A 17,747-nucleotide genomic window follows, 5' to 3' on the forward strand; every position below is an offset into this window, starting at 1 on the left:
CACAGATTCAGTATTCCTCAAAATGAATAAAAACAGTGAATTGCAAACTCAGAATATTACATAAACCTTAAATATGTAAAATAACACATTTACTTTATTTAATCTCACTTTATTAAACAATGTCTTTGCTGTTGACCTTCGATGATCCAATTCAACATACTAATAAGCTAAAATGAACATCACATTTGTGTTTCATTGCTTTTATTGCTGATGTAAGAGTGTTGAAGTGTCTTCCACTATCATTCCGGTTCCCAAAAAAACTAAAATCACTGGACTTAATGACTACAGACCTGTCGCTCTCACGTCTGTGGTCATGAAGTCGTTTGAAAGACTGGTGTTGGCCTATCTGAAGGACATCACTGGACCCCTGCTGGATCCCTTTCAGTTTGCTTACAGAGCAAACAGGTCTGTGGATGATGCAGTCAACATGGGACTGCACTATATCCTGCAACATCTTGACAGACCTGGGACTTATGCACGGATCTTATTTGTGGACTTCAGTTCAGCCTTCAATACCATCATCCCTGATCTTCTCACAGCCAAACTGACTCAGCTCTCCATGCCATCCTCCATCTGTCAGTGGATCTCCAGCTTCCTGACGGACCGGCAGCAGCTAGTGAGACTGGGGAAACTCACATCCAGGACCCTCACCATCAGCACTGGCGCCCCCCAAGGGTGCGTTCTCTCCCCACTGCTCTTCTCCCTGTACACTAATGACTGCACTTCTAAAGACCCCTCTGTCAAGCTCCTGAAATTTGCAGACGACACCACTGTCATCGGTCTCATCCAAAATGGTGACGAGTCTGCTTACAGACTGGGAGTTGAACAGCTGGCTGTCTGGTGCAGCTATAACAACCTTGAGCTGAACACGCTCAAAACAGTGGAGATGATCGTGGACTTCAGGAGAAAATCCCCAGCACTCCCCCCTCTCACCATCATGAACAGCACTGTGGAAGCAGTGGAGTCATTCAGGTTCCTGGGCTCTACCATCTCTCAGGACCTGAAGTGGGCAAATCACATTGACTCCATTGTGAAAAAGGCCCAGCAGAGACTGTACTTCCTTCGCCAGCTGAAGAAGTTCAATCTGCCACAGGAGCTGCTGATCCAGTTCTACTCAGCCGTCATTGAGTCTGTTTTAAGCACTTCCATCACTGTCTGGTTTGGTTCAGCTACCAAATCGGACATCAGGAGACTACAACGGACAGTCCGGACTGCAGAGAGGATTATTGGTGCCCCCCTGCCAGCCCTCCAGGACCTATACTCTTCCAGAGTGAGGAAGAGAGCAGGTAAAATCATCACAGACTCCACTCACCCTGGACACCCCGTTTGAACTGTTACCGTCAGGACGGCGACACAGATCACTGGCCACAAGAACATCCAGGCACAGGAACAGTTTCTTTCCACAGGCCATTTCCCTTCTGAACACTTAACATGCCCCCCAAGGCATATGCCTGTAAGTGCAATACTCCCACTGTCTAGTGCAATATTCTCTAACTCAGGTGATATTTATATCTATATTATTCATACTACTCAAAATACTGTAAATATGTTCATAATCTGTAAATGTTTATTCGGACTAAACCCAACTGTGACCCTACTTTTTTTACTTTTATACTATTTTTATTTATTTTTTATATATTTTATTCTTAGAATTTGTATTACTATGTTTCTTGTTGTATTTGTATTTGTATATGTGCACTGGAAGCTTCAGTACCAAGAAAAATTCCTTGTGGGTGCAAGCACACTTGGCAATAAAGCTCTTTCTGATTCTGATTCTGATTCTGATTCTCATGTCCTGTTCTTCTGCAATTCAGAATGGTTTGTGAAAGGTTTGTTTGAGCTGTGCCCTCTACTGTACAGGAGTGAATTTGCATTTCCTTCAGTCTGAGAAGGAAGTCTGATTGAGTTCACTTTTGTTGTGAATAGTTATAAAAAAAAAAAAAAAAAAGCAAGCATGCCAAGCCCAGGTGAGAAAATGTACAGCAAAAATAACGTAACATTATTTTCCATAAAAAGTAACCAAGTAATGCAATAGTTACTTATTTAGGGAGTAACACAGTATTGTAACGTATTACTTTTAAAAGTAACTTTCCCCAACACTGAATAAATGAGAAAGACATATAAAGAATTATCTGTTTCTAGCCTTCCTTAATGCATATTCCTGGTTTTATTGTAAATGATTCACCAGTGCTCGTTATTCCAAATAAAAATGTATTTTCCTAATCTTTAATCAAAAGGTAATAACTTGCTCTTCCTCTGAAGTGACCTTCCTTTCCAATTGGCATCACTTAGACAGTGCAGACTAATAGATAATATAATTTAATTCATTCTTATTCTTTTTTCTGATCAAACTAAACTGATTAAACAAAATGTGAGCTTTAATTATAAGGTCCATCCTCATCAAATTTGATTACAATCTCTATCACTCCTCTCAAGGTCACATGATCATGATAACAGCTTCTCTCACTAAACATCCGCCTGCGAGGAAGCACGTCACCGGTTAAACATTAAATATTCATAAACAGTGATGGTCAGTTCAAATATTAGTTTGATTAATCTGATAAAAAGTCCATTATTATTAAATATATTCTATTGGAAATACATTATTTCACTTGCTCTTCTTAAAAATGTGCAAACTGATGGCTATAAAAACATGCAAATTAATGCATGCTGTACTTTTCGTGCAACAAGAAAAACAATTTAAATGTTAAAAATAAATGTAAAAAAATATACATCGCTGCTCAAAAGTTTGGGATCAGTACGATTTTTTGATAGAAAGAAGTTTCTTATGCTCACCAAAAATACAGTAAATACAGTAATATTATGAAATATTATTTTAATTAAAAGAACAGTTTTTTTAATTATTATTTTAACATTTTAAAATGTAATGTATTCCTGTAATGGTAAAGCTGATTTTTCAGCAGCCATTCAGTGTCACATGATCCTTCAGAAATCATTCTAATATGCTAATTTGCTGCTCAAGAAACATTTCTTATTATTACCAATGTTGAAAACAGTTGGTCTGCTTCATTTTTTTTTTTTTTTTTTTTGTGGAAACATGATACATTTTTTCACATTTTTTTTAACAGAAAGATCAAAACAATAGCATTTATATGAAATATATTTTTTTTAGTAACATTATAAATGTCTTTACTGTCACTTTTGATCAATTCAATGCATCCTTGCAAAACAAAAGTATAAAATTATTTAAAAGCCCAAATTGGAAGGGTAGTGTATGTTTAATTGCACATAGCTTTACATATTATCAAAACAAAACAACTGTTTGTATGCAATTTGAAAGCAGCAGAACAGTTTAAACCACTAAATTACAAATAATAATGAATAGAAACTGCTTAGAGGTAGAATGTTCTGCATGAACTCACACATTATCTCCTCTGATTATAGCAACACATAAATGTAAAACATTTGTTATTATAAAACTATATTATAGTTGTTCTTACAAAAATATTTCTATTTGCTTACATGTAGGATTTCATTGTCAAAAAAAATTATATCATATAAGAATTAAAATTTTAAATACAAATTCTGTCACTCCCTTTCTCTGTTGTGTTCTATTTAATTGACAGATATCCACTCTATGAAGTAGATATTCTAACATATAAAAACAACAGAAATGTAAGTTATGCACTGAGGAAAAAAAAACTTTAAATCACATTGAAACTATACTCTTACGACCTTCTTTGAGTTGAAGATTATAAAGTGCTCTCAAAATAAAGTGCCCTCGAAATAATGCATGAAAAGGTAAATGATGAAACAGTTGGAGGAGGTTTAAGAAAGAAGATATGAAAAGAGTTCCAGAGTTCAATCAGAAATGAAGGGCTGAAGTGGGCAAAGTCTCTCATTCCTCTGGGATTGGTTGGTTTGAGAGCTGAGTATAAGAGTCAGATTCTGATTGGCTGGCGCATATTTGGTCCTGTTTAGATTCTGGTTCTTTTAGCATGACAGTCGTGGAGTCTTTACTTCCTCCTTCGCAACTGCAGTCATCTTTCACATCAAGGTTGCCGGTGGATCGGTTCGTGTTCTTGAGGATCCCTCTTAGTTTAGGTGTAGGAATCGGAGACTGGACTGGGAGTTCAGAAGACTGAATGTGAGTTGGGGTTGGTGGTGGGGTGAAATCCTCTTGCACAGGTGGAGGAGAAAGAAAAGAACGAGGTGGGACAGGCAGAAGGGGTGGTGAGCTGTCCGGAGAGTCCGATATGAATTCCAATGTGATTTCACAAGGCTCCACCGTCACATAATTGGAGATACTGGAGCTGAACTTCCTCAGGACGGGTGGAGTCGGCCGCTGAGCCGTGGGTGGGGGAGGAGTCTCGCCATCATCCCCGGGGATGATAATGCAGGGTGGGATGTCTTTGCCGACAGAAATTGGACTGGACGACAGCATGATGGCGGTTAGTAGCGGGTCGTCCAGATCCAGAGATGCATAAGAGTCCCGGCTCTGTCTGGGCGTCCGCTCGGCTAAAGCTTGCTGCTCAAACTGTCTAGCCTGTTCTCTGACAGACAGCTTTGTTTCTGTGCTACGACCACTCTGATCTAGATCTGCATCAAGTTCTTCCCTGCTGTCCTTAAGCCCTGCCTTCAGCTCTTGCTCCTCCCATTCAGAGGGGTCCCAGAGACCCTTCCGGCGCAGAGCATCATAAAGCCCTTGCCCTCGAATACGGGACGGCAGGGACCAAGAAGTCATCTGGCTGCAGGGGCTTGTTGGAGACGGAGCATCACTGTCCAGAAATCCAGCAACCCTGTACACCTCCGAGTTGGACTCCGTACTGCTGGACGCTCCATCCTGGTGAAGCGTATTTTGGGTGGTGAGAGGCCGTTCATCTGAGAAAAAGGTGACTGTGGTCTCTGACTTGGGCAGCTTGTTGAGCAACTTTCCATTTCCGGCACACTGTTTGTAGACTGCGATTGCACGAGAGGCAAAGGTTCTTATGAGACTCTGTCGATCCACCTCCTCGATTACAGACTTTCGGTGCCTTCTCCGGGCCACGAGAGAAAATGAAAGGAGAGGAGAGAAGATTGAAATGTGTGGAAAGAGACAGGTAGGAATTGAGGGAAGAGAACAGCCATGGGAGGATAGGACTCTAATGACCCACTATATAAAAATCCTTCACTTTAATGGACTTTGAAAGAGCATGCATGGCCAAACAAATTTGCTCACGATATTACATTGAGCTTTGAATAAGCTGAATCAAATACTCTCATTTTATGGCTTTGTAGAGAAATAGTCTTACTAAAACTTCAGGAGACATTACGCTGTGTTCGATTCGTAAAGCCAGAATTCTCTACTCTGAAAAGTGAAATGATGATTAAACCCATTTAACAAACTTTTGTAAGAAAAGATGTTTAAAACAGAGTTACTATGATCTTTTTGCTGATAATCATAGGGTACAATGGGGCTAAAGACATTTTCTTCTAAACCATATCCGCGGTTCACTATGCACCCTGGTAATTTAGCTGATCCTGATCCTCTGTGCTAAGTTGATCTAATATTTAATGCACTTGATAAGTAATACTAACACTTTCTCTTCTCTCTCTCTCTCTCTCTCTCTCTCTCTCTCTCTCTCTATATATATATATATAAAAGAAATGCATGTACTGCGTTAGATTAAACTGAGAAGGATCATAGCACTTGCATATTGTTGTCCTACTGTTAGTTTAATTGCTTCTATTGTTCTCATTTGTAAGTCGCTTTGAATAAAAGCGTCTGCTAAATAAATTTATGTAAAATGTTAATGCAAATGTAATGTTTTTTAAAATGCTATAGATTTATGTAGCACACTAGAATATTTAAAAATACAAAATATATTTTGAGACAAAGGTATTGGTAATGATTTCAGTTTCCTTCAAAGTAATTAAATCAACAGTTTTTCAATAGCTGAATAATATCTAAAAGTATAGTATTTTGGGGGAAAACTTGTTGAGGGAAAAGTACAGTAATTGACGAGATCTGAAATAGCTGGCTGACATCCATTTACACAGCATGGTTTGGTTCAAATGGTCATTGTTATTTATTTAGTTGGGATGATCACCATATGAAGACCTCCGATGCAAAAGCCACCTCTGTCAAAAATGAGATAATAATATTGAGTGAATGCTCTCCACACATAGTATACGCTCATCAAATACTTTCACTTCAAACTCACTAAATCCCAGCCTTAACCCATTCAGAAATGCAGGTACTTGGGTAGAAACCTATACATAGCCTCTAACGTTAAAACGTTAATATTAAACAAAAACTTTAGACGGACTTAAAGGCTTTTGCATCTGAAGACTTCATATTTTTATTAAAACGATCACATGTTATTCATAATAAAAAATCCCATTTTATTATGGGATCTTTCTCAAAAAGAGTATGATGCTTTCAGAATCTTTTTTTTAATGAAATGTGGTTACACTTCGATGGTCCACTAGATATTATACTAACTATAAGTAACATTTTAATGAAAGTGTATTTATAAAATATTTAGGGACCGTTCGGTATTTATGGAAGGGGCCACCGGAGGAAAATAGGGGAGGGTCATGTCTTTTTATTCTTTGTTGAGGGGAGGGTCATCCAACTTTTTTTAGTCTAGGGGGAGGGTCACCCAACTTTTATATTCATTAAAACAGCAACATTTCAAAGTGGCTTGTTTTGTGCTATTTTTTTCCATTTAGCTCCATGTTGATCTCGCGTTATCAGCCCCCCGTCGATATCAGATGGGTCTGACCCAACAAAAATCGAGTTTGGCGCTGTTTGACAGTGTGCGCTTCAGGTCGCGCTTAGAAAAAGTGCATCATGTCAGAACAGAATGCCAAAGAAATGTTTACCCGGCAAAGCTTTAAAGCACGAGCAAATACTGAACTTTTGTTAAGTGCACAGTGTCCTGTGAGTGTAACTCTACCGCTGCATTAACATGTGATGTGAACGTACGTCGAGTTTAACAGTATTGGGACTGAGGCGCCAGAACTGCTGATAGAATGTGCGCTGTAGGGCGATACTGCATATTTTAGTTTCCATTCTTATTTTGTTTCTACGATGTGTAAGATGTAGGGCTACCACCAGCCGCGGCGCTACATTGGGCCCGGGTGGGCATTTAGGTCCGGGCCCACCCATTTTCTATAGCCTATGGTTTTGTTTCTTCATTCGGATTTGCGATAATCGATCCAAATTCTAAACAAACAGTTTACATGCTTCGTCCTTGTTACATTATTCATTAAGATAATAATTAATAAATGCACGCATAATTATCAGTGAACTTGATAAATGTTGCAGATATGTTTTACATGCATGCACAAACAAATGCCTTTCAACTTGTGTGTGCAAAATTCAGAATAAAATGAATGTGCAGCAATTTGTACAAATACAGAGTCTGTAGGCCTACTGTGTTGTTACCATTAAATAAGCTCATTTAGTTTCATTTTTGTTAAAATATAATAATGTTATTTTTTCATCTATGTTGATTATGAAAAGTGAACCGCACACACGAGTATACGCAATATCGAGAGACATGGAGCGGGTCAGACATGATTTTGACCACTTAATTAAGTTTTGTTTTGCAGAAAACGATTTTTTTAAGTGAATTTCGTTTTGTATAAATTGTATCTTAATTTTTTTTTTTTTATCAACCAATTGCCAAATACCAAATATAGCAGACAACACAATCATAGAGGCGCCCGCGTGGTCACTTGCACTGCTCGTAAACAGGAGCACATCTCATCCTAACTTAACGAAACTCAGCATATGCCTCACATACATGAAATATATCTTAAGAAAGCTTGAAATGTCTTTTTAACAATTTAAAACGAAAAGAAATAGGCTACTCTCTGGTTATGTAATGATGTGCATTTCTCTCTATAGGCGTGTTCACTACTACGGAGATGGCGATCGTCAACTTCATCTTTACAGCTGTTGTTGCTGTTAATAAACTAAAAATAATAGGCTTATAATTTTATTAAACAATAAATTAAATTAAATTTTTATTGTATTAAAAAAGCAACAAAAAAATCCTGTTTATCAATATTGTGTGTGTGTGTGTGTGTGTGTGTCGAAATAATTTGTCCGCAGCTGCTCAAAAAAAAACAAAAAAAAAACAGCCAAAAACCCCACTGTCAGTGTTTTGTAAGGAACAGGCAAATATGTTCAATATAGCATTTTAATTGTTTACTAATAAAACAGTTATTTTTTATGTCAGTGTCGGCTAGACAGAAGAAGTTGACGACTCGCGATCTTCGCAGCGTTACCACATCTTTAAATCACTATTAGTAGGCTATTATTTAAGTTAACAAAAAATACATAGACCTACACCACAAAAACTAGTTGAGGATAAATTCGTTAAAATTGGGCGATTCCAGTGAATGGACGTGACATTTGCAGTCAAAACTTAAAATAAAAATTCTCAGAAAAAGCATTTATTTGAAACGTCTGAAAGGAGTCAAGACATTAGAAAAATATCAGTCTACACATGCGTTTTATATTTAATATGAGGGAAATACACATGTGACGTGACACAAAAAACTCTTTAACTTTTAGGTGGCAAAATATTTTTTAGTAATTCTATAAATTACACTGTGCAAACCAAAATATATATACCCACCGGATGAATAAAGATCGGCCTCCACAGAAAATTAAATTTTATATTATTTTTATTTTATTTTTCGTGTTTGCATTTATGTAAAAAAAAAAAAAAATGTTACGGACGTGTCAGTTCTCCATTACGCACGGACATGACTGCTCTGAAGCGACTTTAAAAATTGCACAGAGACCTCAAACAGAAAGCACAAAGCCTTTCTTTAAAGTGAATTTCGTTTTTTTATTAATTTTATCTTAATTTTAATCAATGTTTCATCTGGATTTAATAAATAAGAAGTAGTCTAAATATAGTAGAAAATAGATAATCATGACACGGAGGCGCGGGCGAGTGAACTGGACTCTTGTCTCATAAATGAACCGAAACTCAGCGTAAGGTATGCTACTTGCCTCATAGACCTGAGAAATATATAGAAAGCTTGAAATGTCTACTTTTAAACATGCAGAACAATTCAAAACGAAGGAAAACAGACTGCTTTCTCCTTATGAAATGTGCATTTCTCTCTGGCGCGTTCTGAGAAGATCGCGACGCATCGTCAACTTCATCTTTGCAGTAGACACAGAAAACACTTGTTTATTAAAAACAATTAAAATGTCTAGCTATATATGACATATTAATAATCATTACTTTTGCCGGTTCTTTGTGACAGCTTTTAGATGCTTTATTCGCAACGCCACCCACATGTTGAACGAGTCACACCGCATCAGCACCGAAAACATGATTTTTTTCAAATCTAAAATAAAAAATCGTTATACGAACCGAATCGTAGGTTTGGTCTATCGTTACAGCCAGATGAGAAAGCAAGAGTTTATGGTTTAAAAAACAAACAAACAATGGCTATCTGAACATCTTTGCCAAGCGCAAACCAGTACAGAATTAGGCTAATCAATAAATTATCGGGGAGGGTCATGCCTTTTTTCACAATCATTTTGGAGGGTCATAGAAAAAATTATTGCTGGCGAAGGGAGGGTCATGTCTTTTTTGACAACAGATCTCAAAACTCCTCCGGTGGCCCCTTAAATAAATAACGAACAGTCCCTTATTGAAAGTAAATTAACTGATTTAATTTAACAAAATAAAAATAAAATGGTACAATCTTTGCTGAAGTGATTGTTTTGAACAAGTATTAACTTAGATATTATGCAAAACACACTTCTATAACTTAATTTGTATCAATACTGGGGGTATTTTGCCTTATTGCTGGTCTTGTACAGTATATCCTCACCACCTTATAAATTAATATGATTTTAAAACAAACAAAAAAATCACTACAAAATGTGCTGATCCATCAATGTTCAATAAAAAAGGACATATCTTTCCCAGATTTTCCTTAAGTTCCCGACATACTTCAAGTGAAATCTAAGAATGGACTGTGTGTGAACTTTCTGAAAAATTTATTCTGTTCATTCTGTAATAAAAACAGGAATGCATCGGAGAGCCACTTAATAGTAGAAATTGAAGTTGTAATTCTAATTGAGACACTGACACTACTTTTTCATGTTTAATAAGCTTGTGCAAATATATCCACATCTCCATGATCAGATGTTTTCTTAACTACTGTTTTCTCACTGCTGTTTTGTTGTGTGTTCATTTTGTTGTTGAAAGGAAAGTGTGCAGCACATACACATGTATTTTTAGACTTTTTTTATACCCCTATGTGAAAAAGAACTTGGCCAAGAGTATACTGGGGCCTGTAAGATGTGCCTTTAGCCCTGTTGTACTCTACCTGCAAAACAAAGGCTAGCACTGCCATGTTGTTTCTTTGTGTGCAACATCAAAATTGTGCACTACCAGTTTTGAAGCGCAAAGATCATATACCAGCACTCATAAACCACTCAGAAATCTCTTCAGATAATCTTTGCTCAAACTGCAATCAAGATGATCTGTTACAACATCGAGTCTCAAAGTGAAGGACGAGAAGTGTATTTCTTTGCTTTGTGGAAAAAACTGCGAGGAACCACTACAGCCGGAAGCCAAGGCTTTATCAAGCTAAACTACTCAAGCTTTAATCTGCTATGCAGCTACACACAGATCTGTGCTTTTTTTTTTTTTTTTTTGGCCATCATTCAAAAAAAAAAAATATATATATATTTTAAATGTCAATGATATCAAAATGTTCTTTTTAAAATGCAATTTGAAATAAATCGAGGCATAAAAGATTAAACGGTAAAGAAAACTACAAGAGCAGCTACACAGGGACTAGAAACCACAGTCAAGAGGGATTTTAAAATAGATAGCAGATTTGTAAGAAAGAACACTGCAGGGAAATGCAGTATATTTCATGTTACTCACTGTAGTCCAAGCCTGGAAAATACAGAGAAGATGAGAATGAATGAAACATGAGAGGAAAAATATATGTAGAAAGAGGGATGTGATCAAATTTAACACAGACAGGCCCTGTTCACATTTAGCATTAAAATGCATTTTCAGTGACTGAATCAGAAACTTGACCACATTAAAAGCCAGATGTAAATGCACACAAAATCATGCTTTTTACAGCAATGCAAATGTGTTTTTGTTATTCACACACAGTGTAATTATGTAATATGTAAGCATTCACACTGTAAATGCAAGGAATAAATGCAATCCAGCTAATATCCAGATATTCTCTAAATATGGAATGCATGTTAATGTCCCATGTAAAGGGGCCCAAGAGACACAAAAGGCAAATAGAGAGGAAATGCAACCACTCATCCGTTCAACCATTCATTAGACATGAACAAGAAATGAACATTAAGATGCATGCAAAAAAAAAAAAGGCTAAAATTTCATTTGAAATGGCAATGTAAAGAAAATATTTCCAGGTCACATTTCACCCCAAAATCAATTAAAAAAGAACATTAAATCGAGAAAGTATTTAAGGACCATTAAGATGTACTTACACTACAATTTTTTTTTACCATAATGTGTCTAATTGTCGTTGTTGTTGTTTTGCATTGTTCACAGCAAGGTTATTATATAGCTAATGAAAATTAAAACTAAACCATAAAAACGTTTCATTACTTGAAATAAAATTACAGTTACAGTACCTGAAATAAAATATAAAAAAACTTAAACTTATTTTACTTCAGCTAGTCACATTAGCAACATTTATAATTTCCATTTAGTTAATTATATTGATGCACTAAAATGGCCAAAAATAAAACTATATGGACAATAACTTATACAAATAACAAAAAACAAACAACAACAACAAAAATACTGCAACTTTACCTGAAATTAAAATGAAATAAAAAAATATGAATATCTGGAAATAATAAAAAATGAATTCAAAATATTTTAATCTCATTTAAAAAATGTCTCAATGATACTAAAATAACACTGATTCACAGTATTTTTTGAAATGTCCATCAAGAAATGTCCATGTATCAGATGGAATGTCATGATAAATAATTTTTTTTTCTAAATTAGGCTTCATTTTCTTATAACAAAATATAATTTTGAAAATATTATTTATTTTGTGTATTATATAGGCGTGTGTGTGTGTGTGTGTGTGTGTGTGTGTGTGTGTGTGTGTGTGTGTGTGTGTCACAGAGAGAAAAAAAATATATTTTGTACGGTTGCTGACAGGCTATGTTATTATTCATTTCCAACAAAAGAACACACTGTTTGCCCAGATAAACAAGCAAACAAATCCTGCCCTTATGTCCTGTTACTTTCTGTTGATGGTATTAAACTGCAGTTCAGCATCTATTCTAATGAATTCAATACAAAACCTCGTCTTTTTCGCTGTCTATTTGTGTTAGCAGCTGCATTTGTTTTGATTGCATTAAATCAAAAGCACTTTAAAAGCCTTTACCTGAGGGACGCAGATGCTGTGCTGTGGCTATAATCTTTTAATCTATTAACATTTCATTCCACTCACAACAGCCTTTAGCTTGGCATTGGACTCCTGCTGCGCTAAATGTCCAGTGAGCACATCTCGGATGGTCTTAATATTAAAGCCAAAAGTGCAGCCAGTGGTTTAACTTCAATTTTTTGAAGCAATGCAGAATTATAAAACATAATTTACCACTTTATTTACTAAATATTCAGTTCCTGCAACGTCTGCTCTCGTGTCAACACAATACGCATGCGTCGTGGTGCTCTCGTGAACGTGCGTTGGGGAGTAATATTTTGTAAATAAAGTAGTCAATTATGTTTTTTTGAACAAACAAAGCATATACAATAAAAAATATATAAAATAAGCTTCATAAAATTGAGCTTTAACCACTGGAGTCACATGGATTACTTTAATGATGTCTTCACTACCTTTCTGGGGATTGAAAGTGGTAGTTGCATAGACTGTCAATGGAGGGACAGAGAGCTCTCAGATTTCACTAAAAAGATCTTCATTTGTGTTTCCAAAGATGAATGAAAGTCTTACAGTTTTTGAATGGCATGAGGGTGAGTAATTATAACAGAATTTTCATTTCTGGGTGAACAAACCCTTCAAATTTGACTAATTAAACTATACGGACTACTTTTAAGATCTTGTTTTGGTAAAAAATCTTTCTGTGGTGAACCAACAAAGAAAGTCATAAAAGTTTGAAATGACGATAGAAGCGTATGACAGAAATGTAATTTTTTGTGCTATTCTCTAGTTTCCTACAGACACACTCACACAAAACGTGTTTCTCCTTTTCTGTAAAATCTCGTGAATCATCTATCAGCTGTCTCTTCTGAAGGTTGAAGGTATTATTTAGGACAGGTGACTTACATGCCGCCGTCTCCCAGTTCCTCGTAGAGATTGGTCGGAGCGCCACCTCCTGTTGATTTGGCAGTAGGAAGTGACATCTGGATCCGGGCAGTTTTGGCACACTCGGCCTGCCTCCTGTAAAGCACCCCCAAATATTGAGTTTCCTTCTTTCAAAAGGCTCATTTCAGCTCTATTATTGGAGGTTATGAGGTCCGGAGATCCGGCAACTCTCATTTGATCTATTCCAGCACTTTTTATTCATGCATTGCAAAATATCATGGGATATTCAGCACCTTTCACACTGAGATGAGGTGTTTTATTAGGAGGGAACTAAACCTGGCTCACTTTGTTCTCTGTGAGGTCATGAAACCAATCATTTCTGTTCATTTTCAAAGGCATTGCTATTGCGCTGGAATCAGAGAGGGCTGGAGTGAGTACGTCCTTCGCTCCTCATCTCGATTCATGCACTCTACTCATATGTTCCCTTTTTTAAGGACTGAACTGTATAACGAGGGTATAAAAGCACACAGTCTCCAGCAAATAATTAATCAAAAAGAAGAATTTGAACTTACTCTTTGAATCTGAGTGTAGAGTCCACATGCAGCAACAGGAGGGCAGGGAACGAGGAAGAGGAAAGAAGAATTATTAGATAATTTGGCACAGGAATAATTCAAGAAAATATGATATAATATAATATTAATATAATAAACCCACAACCCCTACAGAGCGCATGCAGTTTGGACAATGTATTGGTTAATACATATACGATATGGTACTAATATTATATTATATAACATAATAAACCAACAACACCTACAGTGGATGCGTGGCTTTAATATAATATAATATAATATAATATAATATAATATAATATAATATAATATAATATAATATAATATAATATACAGTACAATAGAATATAATTCAAGTCTGATGTTACTTATTGTTTTACTGCTATGCCAGAATAATGCAATCTCTTCAAATTAGCATATTTTGAATTGATTGGCAGTCCAAATTCTAATTTCACAGGCCAGAAAATGCTCCTAGTGTTGAATCATGCAGCCCACTGAAATTGCTGTGATTGTAGCTGCAGGTGTGCATAATTCATGCTGTAAAATGTGATAAGAGTACAGGATAACCCTGGTGTATCCTGCATCTCCACAGTTATGAAACAATACGGCTCTTAGCATTAACCTCGCACTCTATTCTCCTTCCTATCTTTGTATTTCTTCCACACACACTCTTTCGTCCTGACTATTGGCTTCCTGGAGGCTATCAAAAACATGGCCCTCTCAATATTATTTATTTAACCAGAATGCAATTACTCAGAAGATAGTGCTGTGCTGTGATATACAAGCTAACACCTGTGTCTCCCATTACGCATCTTTTGTACACAGCCAAATTAAATTACATAGAAAAGTCACTTCACATTTAATACAAGAGTCTAACCACCAAATAAACTCTTTAGTGTAAAAAACATCTGAATGCAGCCATGCATGCGTGTGTGCGCGTGTGAGAGCTAGCTTCACACGTAGATGTGTGTGCTTAGCTGTTTGTGTTCGCTCTGTGATTATCCATCTGTTATGTATTTACACAATAGCTGATGACGGACTCATCGGTGTGTGCAGAAGGTCAGGACCACACTCACGCTCTCTCTCCGTCTCAGAGGAGCTGCAGTGTGTGGAGAGCAGGCCCATATGCTAGACTTTCATGAGATGTGACGGATGGATCGAATGCCTGGGATATGTCACAAACGCTTATAATTAATCTGTTTTCACACAGAGCTGGCTGGGAGATTAGCCCGTTAGCATGGTTAATTACTGAAAAAAAGCCATTTTAATACCTGGCATCCAATACCCATCTACCTCACCTACTGTGTATGTTTTTCCAGCCTGTCCTCAGCACTCTCTGAACCTCAGAGGTTACAAATTACAAATAGAGATGTACTGTAGAGAACTGTACGTACAAGAAATATTCTGTCTTTATGTATGTATATATATATATATATATATATACACACATACATTTTAACTGCTAGCTTAAGGTCTAATAGTCTCATGTAGTTAACTGTTGACTAAACCAAATTCACATTTGCAGATTCTCAAACTTCTCAAAAAGTAACTGTCGAAATAAGGTGTAAAATAATTAAAAACTGTTTGCCATTTTGTATTAGGGCTGCACAATATATAGTTTTAGCATTGATAGTCACATCGCAGGATGTGTGATGTCAAGTATAAGGATCGTGTGATCTGTACGGACCAAGCGCCACGGTTTGAAACGCACGTGATTTTAGGGTTGATTGCAAAGTTTAACATTAACATTACATAGATTGAAATTTTATCACTGTCAGTTTAAACATTCAAAACGCTCACACACAGAGCAGCACAGACGGCACGCCGAATTCCATTCTATTCCGCATCTATTTGTAAAACCAAAGTTTTGGATTTATTGACTGGCTAATAATACTAAAATTACTGCTACTACTACTACTACTTATTATTATTTGCACATTTTATTGCAAGTAAATTAAGTAGTAAGTAAATTCAGTTTGATGGGATTGTTTTCCAGCACACTAGAAAATAGTGTGTTGCCACCTACATGTATCAAATTGTACTGAATAAATCATTATCATTATAAGCTGTTTAAAAGCTGAAATATGTGACTTATGAGGCTGATTGTCATTGAGAGGACTAACATTCGAAAAGTAAGAATATTGTACTCACTGTTTGTATGTCACCATAATGATAAGAATAGCAGGGATGCAGCACAGTATGATGATTATGGCCAGCGCCAACAGCGCCCCCTCTGTGTAGCCCACCGCCTGCGCAGCCTTCTTCACACTCGCCACGATGTCAGGAGAGCGGATCTCCAGAATCCGCCCGCCCTCGCCCAGGTATGGCTGGAACTCTTTATTGATGTCCAGAATCTTCCCATCCAGGAACCTGTCAAATACACGTTTTCACATATTCATTTAAAAAACATTTTCATTTTTACATATCTTAACCCTCTGAGGTCGGCAAACGCGCCGACGCGTTTTGCCGGATTTTCTCCACATTGTAGCACTATAAACTTAAATTACTCCATCATTTATGGTCATACAGAAAAAAGAAATATAAAAAAAGAATCTGTGATATTTCTCCTTTTGTATGTGTCCACTTACAATCAAATCAAAACATTGTGCTTTTGTAAAATAAAGAAAATAAACAGGGTGTGCTTTCTGCCTCTCCGTCGCGGTGAACTTTTTTTTCTTGAGCACGTCTATAAACTGAAACAAAACTCAGCGAATACTTGTCACACATTTATGAGCCATATACCTTTATAAACATTTAAGTGTGTACTTTTAAATGATCGGATTCAAAACGAAAACAAATATTCTCTGTTTAAGTAATTTGTATAAAACCAACAAGATGTCCAGCTTCTCAAACGCTTGCTCATTACAGTTAATTTGGCCACGCCTACTCGCGCAAAAGATATTCACATGCAAATCTCCACATGGAACGCGAACGCGCTCGTTACCTCAACAACAAAACACTTCACTTCACTTTTCGTCGAGTTTGAAAGACGTGCCTGAGCTTACATTGGATTTAGGCTACCTCAGAAGAAGAAGAACGCGATTTGAAGACAAGAAAGATAAGGTAAGAAATTCTTACATAGCCTAGTTTGTTATTGTTGCATAAATGTCACGTTGCAGCTGAACTGTTGCTAGATATATGGGGAATATTATAATATTTAGACCCGTGTTTATTGTGTTTGTGGATATCTGCTCAAACATAGATATGTTTATGGTAACCATAATGTTTTATATTTGAGAGTGATCGCGTTTGAATGTATCATATTTTGCAAGCGATCGCGTTTGAATGTATCATATTTTGCAAGCGATCGCGTTTGAATGTATCATATTTTGGATGAAAGCAAAACGCACCAAACGGCTTCATGTTTTTATTATTATCTCATTTCATATCATCATAACGGATGGAAACATTTGAAGTAACATGATAATCAATATATTTTTCTCTAGCTTCTTTTGGAAGATTTATAGGCTGCTATAGGTTATTTATTGTTATTATTATTTTATCCGCACTGCGCATATACCTTATGCCTACAAGGCACAACAAACCTGGTGTTCATTATATTATATATCGTTGGAAACGTGTGTGTGTGTGTGTATTCTGTGAATTTTAAAAAGGAATTTTAAAAAGCAATTTTAACCAGAAAAATCTAATATTTATTTCCAAAATCGTGCAGGCCTTTCTCTTGATATCAGTATGTTCACTTTTTTTTTTTTCAGGTCCCAGATGCCACTGAGGACTTCAACATTCACATGAGTCTCAGTACGTGAACATGGTAAAGTGAAAATCTTGGAAATGAAAGGTATGTACAATGTTTTTAGGAATGGCACAAAGGTCTCTGTCTTTGAAGTGCTTTTTTTGGCATTTGTTGTGTATCTTTGGATTATGTTGTGTTGTAAATAAATCCAAACA

The 17,747-nt window shown here is 36.4% G+C and overlaps 2 protein-coding genes across 2 annotated transcripts in view; both read right to left on the minus strand.

The window, feature by feature from the left end:
• The window catches only part of LOC311069437 (protocadherin-15-like), a 268,582-nt gene that overhangs the window by 15,971 nt on the left and 234,864 nt on the right, over window positions 1-17,747 (minus strand). Inside the window, exons 31-32 of the mRNA XM_084092609.1 lie at window positions 15,990-16,208; window positions 13,288-13,401 (exon numbers count right to left, since the gene is read on the minus strand). Coding sequence (XP_083948735.1) covers window positions 13,288-13,401; window positions 15,990-16,208 — 333 coding nt within the window. The remainder of the gene's footprint in view (window positions 1-13,287; window positions 13,402-15,989; window positions 16,209-17,747) is intronic.
• Window positions 2,797-10,341, minus strand: LOC311069459 (protocadherin-15-like; the record flags this gene model as incomplete). Its single annotated transcript, XM_084092638.1, has 2 exons — window positions 2,797-4,994; window positions 10,274-10,341. 2 exons carry the CDS (start codon window positions 10,339-10,341, stop codon window positions 3,860-3,862), a joined length of 1,203 nt encoding a protein of 400 aa, XP_083948764.1. The 3' UTR covers window positions 2,797-3,859.

The sequence above is a fragment of the Abramis brama genome (assembly GCF_963993115.1).
Source record: "Abramis brama genome assembly, chromosome: 19".
NCBI lineage: Eukaryota > Metazoa > Chordata > Actinopteri > Cypriniformes > Leuciscidae > Abramis > Abramis brama.